General features: G+C 49.1%; 1 protein-coding gene across 1 annotated transcript in view; it reads left to right on the top strand.

The window, feature by feature from the left end:
- The window catches only part of prdm1b (PR domain containing 1b, with ZNF domain), a 6,756-nt gene extending 1,406 nt beyond the window's left edge, over positions 1 to 5,350 (top strand). The window contains exons 2-5 of the mRNA XM_076994795.1: positions 1 to 118; positions 2,285 to 3,105; positions 3,291 to 3,419; positions 3,882 to 5,350. The exon at positions 1 to 118 is cut by the window's left edge and continues 21 nt beyond it. Coding sequence (XP_076850910.1) covers positions 1 to 118; positions 2,285 to 3,105; positions 3,291 to 3,419; positions 3,882 to 4,400 — 1,587 coding nt within the window. The 3' untranslated portion in view covers positions 4,401 to 5,350. The remainder of the gene's footprint in view (positions 119 to 2,284; positions 3,106 to 3,290; positions 3,420 to 3,881) is intronic.
- The last annotated feature ends 2,722 nt before the right edge of the window (positions 5,351 to 8,072 follow it).

Raw genomic sequence — 8,072 nt, forward strand, 5'->3', positions numbered from 1 at the left:
CACCACTACGTCGATGGCTGCAGCGGTGGCGAGATCTTGTTCTGCGCCCTCCGCCCGTGGGAGACTGAGCAGGGCGTCCTGCTGTGGTACAGCCAGGAGTGCAGCAGGCTTACAGCAAGTGAGTCACAGCAGCACACAGACACGGCGTGTGGGGGCCACGGGAGGGCGTGTGGGGCTGGGGGACAGGAGAGTCTTCGGGGTGAGGGCTGGCATTTCTCGTCGATTCCTTACCTTTCATTTAGCCTCTCATGGCAGGCATTTCATCTCTTTCTCTTCACCCCTTCTAGACACTCTAGGCACCCCCCCCCTTCTGTGTGTCTTTAAACAAAATGTCTCAATGAATTCTGCCTGTTTTCTGGGTTCTCCTACAGTTCAGGCTTCTTCTCCACCTTCCATCGTGTTTGCAGCGTCACTTGTCATTCCGATAATCTCTCCCACTACTGAATCCCGTTAGCTGGTCCGCGGGGGTGTGTTTTTGTGTGTAGTCCATGGAGTCCGAGGGCATGACAGTGTGTCACCGTACCAGCGAATGTACACACGATGTTGTATCTCTGTCGCCAATCACAAAGAGATAGGGATCTTTCTCAAACCGCAGTTGAGAAAGTGTGTTGAGTGTTTTCAGATGGAAGATTGTGGTTCGTTATCAAGTCACCAGGTTTTATAGGGATGAAAAATAATAGAAGCATTTGCAAATGAAAATCTTTGCGTGTATGTGTGTGGGTGTGTGTGCAATCGGGATATTTTTGTGTGGAGTAAAACCTTAAGATACGATCATTCTCACATTGTTACTGACAGACAAATGATCTTAACTATGACAGTGTTTCCTGTGCTTTTCTCAGGGCAACAGAAAGAGATAGTGTGTATGTGTGTGCGTGTGTGTGTCCACACACACTTGACTTGCTTGGTCATTTACCTGAGTCATTCGAGCATAACACTCCGTGACTTTTGAGCTCATCTGGTGACTGCATCTCCTCAGACAATCGACCCTAATTGCGGTATATCCTGGTAAGGAAGTTCTCCCTTGACGAGTCATAGCCTTCCGTCTTTCTTTGAAGGATCTAACGTCACCCTGACTAGTTTACATCTTTTACTTCCTGATTGAAGTTCAGAGAAATCTACAGAGGAAAAAAGAACTTACATTTTCCACCTGTTTAAAGTGCTTTTCGAGGGGTTTGGCGATATTGCTGTGGCTAGGTCAGTGCGAGGGACCCAGCTAAAGAAGCTGCACTATGAACTTTTTAAGTGGGGCTCGTTTTGTGTTGTCAATTTTTGTAAAACACAAATCTTGTGTACAAAAAGACATTCGAATTTCTTTTTTTTTTAAAGACCTTATTATTGCTTTATTTAATTCTAATTCTAATGTAACTCCCTCAGCAAATGTATGCTTTGTTTCGATTCTTTGGAAGAGGGACTCTGTGGAAGAGATATGCCTGCTGGGATTGTTTGCGTGCAAGACCTCTGTTTGGATGACCATCATTCTACTCCTCTCCAACGCTACTGACACACTTAGTTTGGAACATCAGCGCCAGACCGGTTCCCACCAGATTTGAGGAACCAAGCCTTGACCACAAAGGCTAATAATGTGTTTGTGAAATTGCGATCATCCCCCTGTGGGAATGTGCTTGACTGTGGCAAATTTGGAGGGATTTTTGTTTACGTTGTTGCTGATATGTTGTTGTTGCCGGCTGGCCGGGACCGTCCCGGCCTCTCCGGGCCTCGAAGGGGTGATGTAGGATATTTTTGTGGTTTCGTACATCTGCTGCTACGTTGAGTCAGCACGGTTTCTGACTGAGAAGTATGACTGTTACTCTTTACTCCCGTCTTCTCACACACACACAGACACACACACACACACACACACCCACACAAACGCGCGCGCTCACACATTGACTTGTGGACACCCACGTACTACTAATCAAGGTGCTGTGTGATAGCAATACTCAGTACGTCAGATAGAAACCAGTTTGATATCTCCTGCCTGTCAACCTAAAACTGAAATATGGGCCATTTACCATAAGTGAGTCTGGGCGGGTGACGGTGATGAGTTGTGTGTTACGGCCCTGTTTTGTGGGGGACACAGTCAGTGCTGAAATCTGCAGTCAGCCTCTCTTCCTGTACCATTTTCAGTGCTGTTTTTCAGTACCTGACACGGAGTGTGACGTAAACGCAAAAGCGTAGCGAGAACCGAGACGGGCACGTCGCTTTGTCTTTGCGGCCCTGCGCCGCACACGACTGACGCTTCTGTTCTCTTCTTTTCTCTCTCCGCTCGTCCTCTGCCACACAGAGCGTCTGGGTAACGAGGTGATGGACGCAGATTCCCAGAAGCACCTCCGCCCACCCGTGCGGACCTGTCTCCCCAAATGCGCGGCCAGCCCCCACAGGCCCTGGAGCGGCGTAGAGGAGGCCAAAGAGGAGAAGGAGACGAGGGTGGACGTGAACGTCGGCGCCGGAGAGAAGCTCACGTCAGACTTCAGCAAGAGGACGTGGCCAGATGTGTCTCTGGAGAGACATCCAGCCGTCACGCTCCACCCGGGGCCCCCACCACATCGCCACAGCCCCTACGGCCAAAGGGAGAACTTGCCCTCTTACCCCCTTGTGCAGCATCCCTACCCCATTGTACCCCCCTACAACCCCCACTACCCTCGCCTGTTCCTCCACCCCTATTCGCCTCCGTTCCCTCACGTGCTGCCCCAGTCAAGGCCGTTCCAGTACAGTTTCCTGGGTAGCGAGGCTGTGCCTTTCTCGCCCGTCGCCCCACCGGGCCTGTTCCCCGTCAGCGTGCCTTGCCCCACCCTGCCCCCATGCGACGACCCGAGGGCACATCCGGCGGACGCCTCCCCGCCCCAGGGCACGCCGGCCACGCCCGAGCTCTCGCCCACCTCCGAGCGCGTGCCCGAGGAGCCGTGCGAGCCAGCGACGTCGCCCCTGTGCACGGAGGCCCTCGACCTGACCCTGGCCGTCGCACCGAAAACCCGCCCCCCTTCGCCGTCGAGCCACGCCCTCGGCTACAAGTCCCTCCCCTACCCGCTGAAGAAGCAGAACGGCAAGATCAAGTATGAGTGTAACATCTGTCTCAAGACCTTCGGCCAGCTGTCCAACCTCAAGGTTAGTGACACGGGCAGTCTGTAGGGAGCCACGAGATTTCACGAGATTTCACGAGATTTTATGAGATTTCATGAGATTTCATGAGATTTCATGAGATTTCACGAGATTTCACGAGATTTCACGAGATTTCACATGATTTCGCGTGGTTCATGGCTAACAGAGATGATCTGTCATTTCTTGTATAGGTTCACTTGAGAGTGCATAATGGTGAGAGGCCATTTCACTGTGAGCTGTGCAAAAAGACCTTCACACAGCTGGCCCACCTGCAGAAACACCATCTAGTCCACACCGGAGAGAAACCTCATGAATGTCAGGTGAGGGGTGTGTGTGTGTGTGTGTGTGTGTTCACGTTTTTTAGCCATGAGGTCTTTGAGTATCTCTAAGTGAAAGTCAGAGGAACAGGATGGATGGCAGTCAGACACAGAGACCCACACTAAAAGCTCATTTTATCTGTGGGCCCTTTCACCCAGTGCCGATAGATCCTTTGAAAGAAAACCCATCCTTTGTTGCACATTGACCCGGAAGGGTGTGATAGTCGTGTCATTCAGAGCTCTTTTAATACCTTTAGTCATGACGCACTCTCAACCAAAAGAGAAACCTAGCCGAGCCACTCCCCCTCCATTCCACAGTGACACATCAGGGCCATTAAACTCAATCAGGAGGTGATTACATGTTAGCAAACACATTTTGCTTTTATGTCTGTGCCTTGCTCGGAGCCTGTGGGCTTGTATAACACCACGCTGCTCTTTGCCCCCCCCCCCCCCCCCCCCCCGCAGGTCTGCCACAAGCGTTTCAGCAGCACCAGCAACCTGAAGACCCACCTGCGCCTGCACTCGGGCGAGAAGCCCTACCAGTGCAAGCTGTGCCGGACCAAATTCACGCAGTTCATCCACCTGAAGCTACACCGTCGCATGCACGGGCCCCGCGAACGTCCGCACCGTTGTCCGCTCTGCGGCAAGGCCTTCGTCCACCGCTTCTCCCTGGGCCTGCACGCCCGCTCGGGCTGCTGCCCCGACGCCGGGTCCCGCTCGCGCTCCGCCCGGCCCGAAAGCCCCGAGCTGCTGCAGGCGGCCGAGCTGCTGGAGCACTTCGACGGCAGTGCGGAGGCCGAGAGCCTGCCGGCAGGCGCAACGGAAGCGGAGGTGGACGGCGCCCTGGAGAGGTGGCTGGCACGCAGTCCCTCCACGGCGGCCGGGCCGGACGCCGGGTTCTCCAAGGCTCCGCCCAGGCCGGCCGAGCAGCAGCAACGGGCCAGCGTGGTGCACTTCTGCTCGGTGAAGACCGAGGAACAGTAGGGCGGGCGACGGCCCACCAGTGTTCGCTGTTGACACGACATATGCACAGGGCAGTGTGTATTAGTCGATGACTAAAAAGCAGGGAAAATAGAAAAAGAAAGGGATGGAGGGATGGAGGGAACGAGTGGATGCCAAAGGAGAGCGGCACCGAATCTTAGCTGGACAGGAGCATGATGGGTAATTGCACGTGGGCTGTTCTGCTGCAGGGACACCACAAGAACCCCACCCCACCACAAGAACCCCCCCCCCCCCCACCCCCACCCCACCACAAGAACCCCCCCCCCCAACTTCAGGTTCATCTCTGATTCGCAAGAGTCTCTGTAGCTTTGTACTAATTTATTTTTGTCTGTAGCATTTTTGCTTGTTTGAGGGATGTGTCACGTGTACAGTCATAGGAGTGTGTGTGTGTGTGTGTGCGTGTGTGTGTGTGTGTGTGTGTGTGTGTGCGTGTGTCTCAGATTAAAGAACATGATGGAATATTTTTTTTTAACAAACCTTTTGTCTTTGTCATCCCATGTTGTCTAACACTGAGTACCTTTGTTCTGTTCACACAAGGAAGCATTCGTAAAAACCAAATCAGTGCAGCGGAAACTGAAGTCGTTGATAATCTCAGGTTAATTCTGAAAAAATTCTTGTTTTCAACCAAAAGCATCCACAGACACCAGTACCTCGTCACCTCGAGGCAACAGATTACTGCTGCCAGTGGTTAACTTAATGCTCTTTTAATTTATTTGAAATTCGCACTGGAAAAAGCAGGAGCTAGATCCATGTGCAAGGTTACTGTTATGTAGTGATATAGATAGGCTTATAGATTTTACTTATGTATATTTTTCTGTTTGTACATTTTTTTTCTGTAAAGATTGTGTTTCAAGATGTTAATACTTTATATGTGAGAGGCTATTTTTACCAAACCTTTATAATGTAGCACATTAAATTTAGTCTTTCTTAAACATTAATGTCTTTGGACTGTTTGTGTTCATGTCCACACTCACATTGCCATGCCTCCACAAATGAGTGTGTGTGTGTGTGTGTGTGTGTGTGTGTGTGTGTGTGTGTGTGTGTGTGTGTGTGTGTGCGCGTGTGCATGTGTGTGCGTGTGTGTGTGTGCGCGTGTCGGTGTGTGTGTTTGTGCGTGTGTGTGTGTGTGAGAAGACAAGAGTAAAGAGTAACAGTCATACTTCTCAGTCAGAAACCGTGACTCATCGTAGCAGCAGATGTATGAAACCACGTATATATCCTACATCACCCCTTCGAGGCTCGGAGTCACAGGGACAGCGCTGAGACCGGGGTCATTGCGTTGGGCTGCCAGCCAGTCAGAGAGGCTTTCAAAACCAGAGAGGCTTTCAAAACCAGATGCAAATGTCACTCTTTCTTTTCCTTTTCCTGTTGTCTGACACTGATCATCTTTTGACAAAAGACGCATTCTTTGAACTAAATCTTTGAACTAAACGTTCACGCCCTAGAGCACACACTTACGTCTTGCATCAGGTCCTGTTTTAAAGTCCCCTTAAATATGCTTGTGGTCCTGTTTCTAGAAAGTTACAAACCTGGGAAAATATACCCTCAGTGGAACACTGTTCTGACTCCTCCAGACCCCTGTTTTTGATTACGTCATTTGGTCTTCGTGGGTTTACTGTTAGAATGACAACATGATAGCTACTGTAGATAAACACTACACTACAGTTTGTGGAAACCTTTTCCACAAAACTCTGTTGCTAGGAAACGTGCCATATCTATTAATATAGCAATAACGTTTTAGTTGTTCTGCTCATATACCTCTGTAAATTTTTTTAAAAACTTAAAACATAGTTTAAAGATAACCTAACACACTGTTAAAACTTTTAAGTAGAATTAGTTACGTCAGTATAACAGGACACCACAGGCAAAAATACAATACCAGAAGCATACAGCAAAGTATAACATCCACCATCTTGGGTCTTATTTCACACCATCTATCATTCAAATTTTATAAAAATTTCAACAAACAGTTGAGTGTGAAATGCTTACATGGGCCTTTCAGACATGACAGCATGCAGTTGCAAAACAGTTTCTCTGCGCTGAACCACTGAGAAGATACGCTTCCCAGGTCCAGAGACTCCACCCGGTGAAACTGTGGTCTCAGTGGCACTGTGAGTGACAGTAAGTGAGCAAAAAGCACTTACAGTAAGAGCTGTCTCATGTGTGTTTCTGGCCTTTGCCATTACTACGCTTATCAGTTTCCTCTCCACACATCCACCTCTACAGCCTACACTCAGACCTACGCACAGAGGGAGAGTCCCACCCTGCACCACACACACACACACACACACACACACACACACACATACACACACACACACCTCGGCAAAGGAAAGATAACGCTGGTGTGTGTGTGTGCGTTTGCCTCGTGGCAACTGTCCATCTGTCCATCAAATCACCAGCAAGACCAGTTGGATAATCATAACGCCTTTTCTTTTATTTTGTCAGAGGTGAAACAGAGAAACAGTAAAGTACAGTATGTGAAAGAATCTGAAAGAAAGTCACTTCAGCAAGAGTGAAACCAATCTTGCTGTAAATGACAAGAGGGGTGTGTGCGTGTGTGTGTGTGTGTGTGTGTGTGTGTGTGTGTGTGTGTGTGTGTGTGTGTGTGTGTGTGTGTGTGTGTGTGTGTGTGTGTGTGTGTGTGTGTGTGTGTGCACCATGTGTTTTCAAGCATGAGTGACAAGCGTATGTTCCATCAAAAGCAGAATGATCACGGTCGTTCTCTGAATCACTTAACCAAAGTTCTTAGAGAAAGAGATTCCGAGACTGAAGGAAAGAAACGTTCTGACTTTTGACGAGCTTTTTACGAGAAAACGACGTCTGCACAAAAACATTACATCTACAACCTCTTCTGCATCTTCTCGTGAACCTTAAGTGCTTTCACGCTGGATCCTGAACACCAGCGCATTTGACAGTGACCTGACGTTTGGTTTGTTTCTAGGTCCTGTTTGTCTCACTTCAGGACTTTCCATGCAAACCAGAGAGGAGTCTTAGGAACTAAATTATCTGTGATCTATTGCTGAAAGCACTAACGGCCGCCCACAAGCGGGGACACCATCCTTATTAATAGTAAAAGTAATATTCCAACAAATCACGCTTTCAAAACACACCCCTTCCCTTAAAATCAGCGGCAGTTACAAATCCCCCATTTGCCAAGTGCAGCCTTCTGCCGTGGCGGAGAAGTAACACAGGGACGGAGGACTAAGCGACCTCTTCAGAAGTCTTATCTCCAAATCACTCTGGCATTTTGTCACAATCTCACATTCACTGCCAGAGAACAAGAAGCAGAAACGTATCTGTGCAGACCGGCTTCCAGTGAAACAAAGTGATGTGTATGTCGTTAAAATTCCACAAGAATTGCTCACAGTGGAGCACGCTCAGTTGGCACTGCATTGTCAAAGGGAGATGTTTTGTAGCAAAATAGTGACAGAACACCCCCCCCCCCAACACAGGCTGGGGCGGGCTCAGGTGCAATCACAAAATCAGAATAGCCCCGATGTCCTGATCCTGTCCTCTTATTTTGGTTGGGTTTTTCCTAAACAATAAGGAGCCATAACACCTTACACGTTGAACTTCAAATAACACGTTATTGTTCTGTTAACTGGCTGCCTCAAGCTCAAGTAACGTTTCTTTTATGGCTCGCTATAATTT

This window comes from Brachyhypopomus gauderio, unplaced genomic scaffold (genome assembly GCF_052324685.1).
Source record: "Brachyhypopomus gauderio isolate BG-103 unplaced genomic scaffold, BGAUD_0.2 sc163, whole genome shotgun sequence".
Classification (NCBI taxonomy): Eukaryota; Metazoa; Chordata; class Actinopteri; order Gymnotiformes; family Hypopomidae; genus Brachyhypopomus; species Brachyhypopomus gauderio.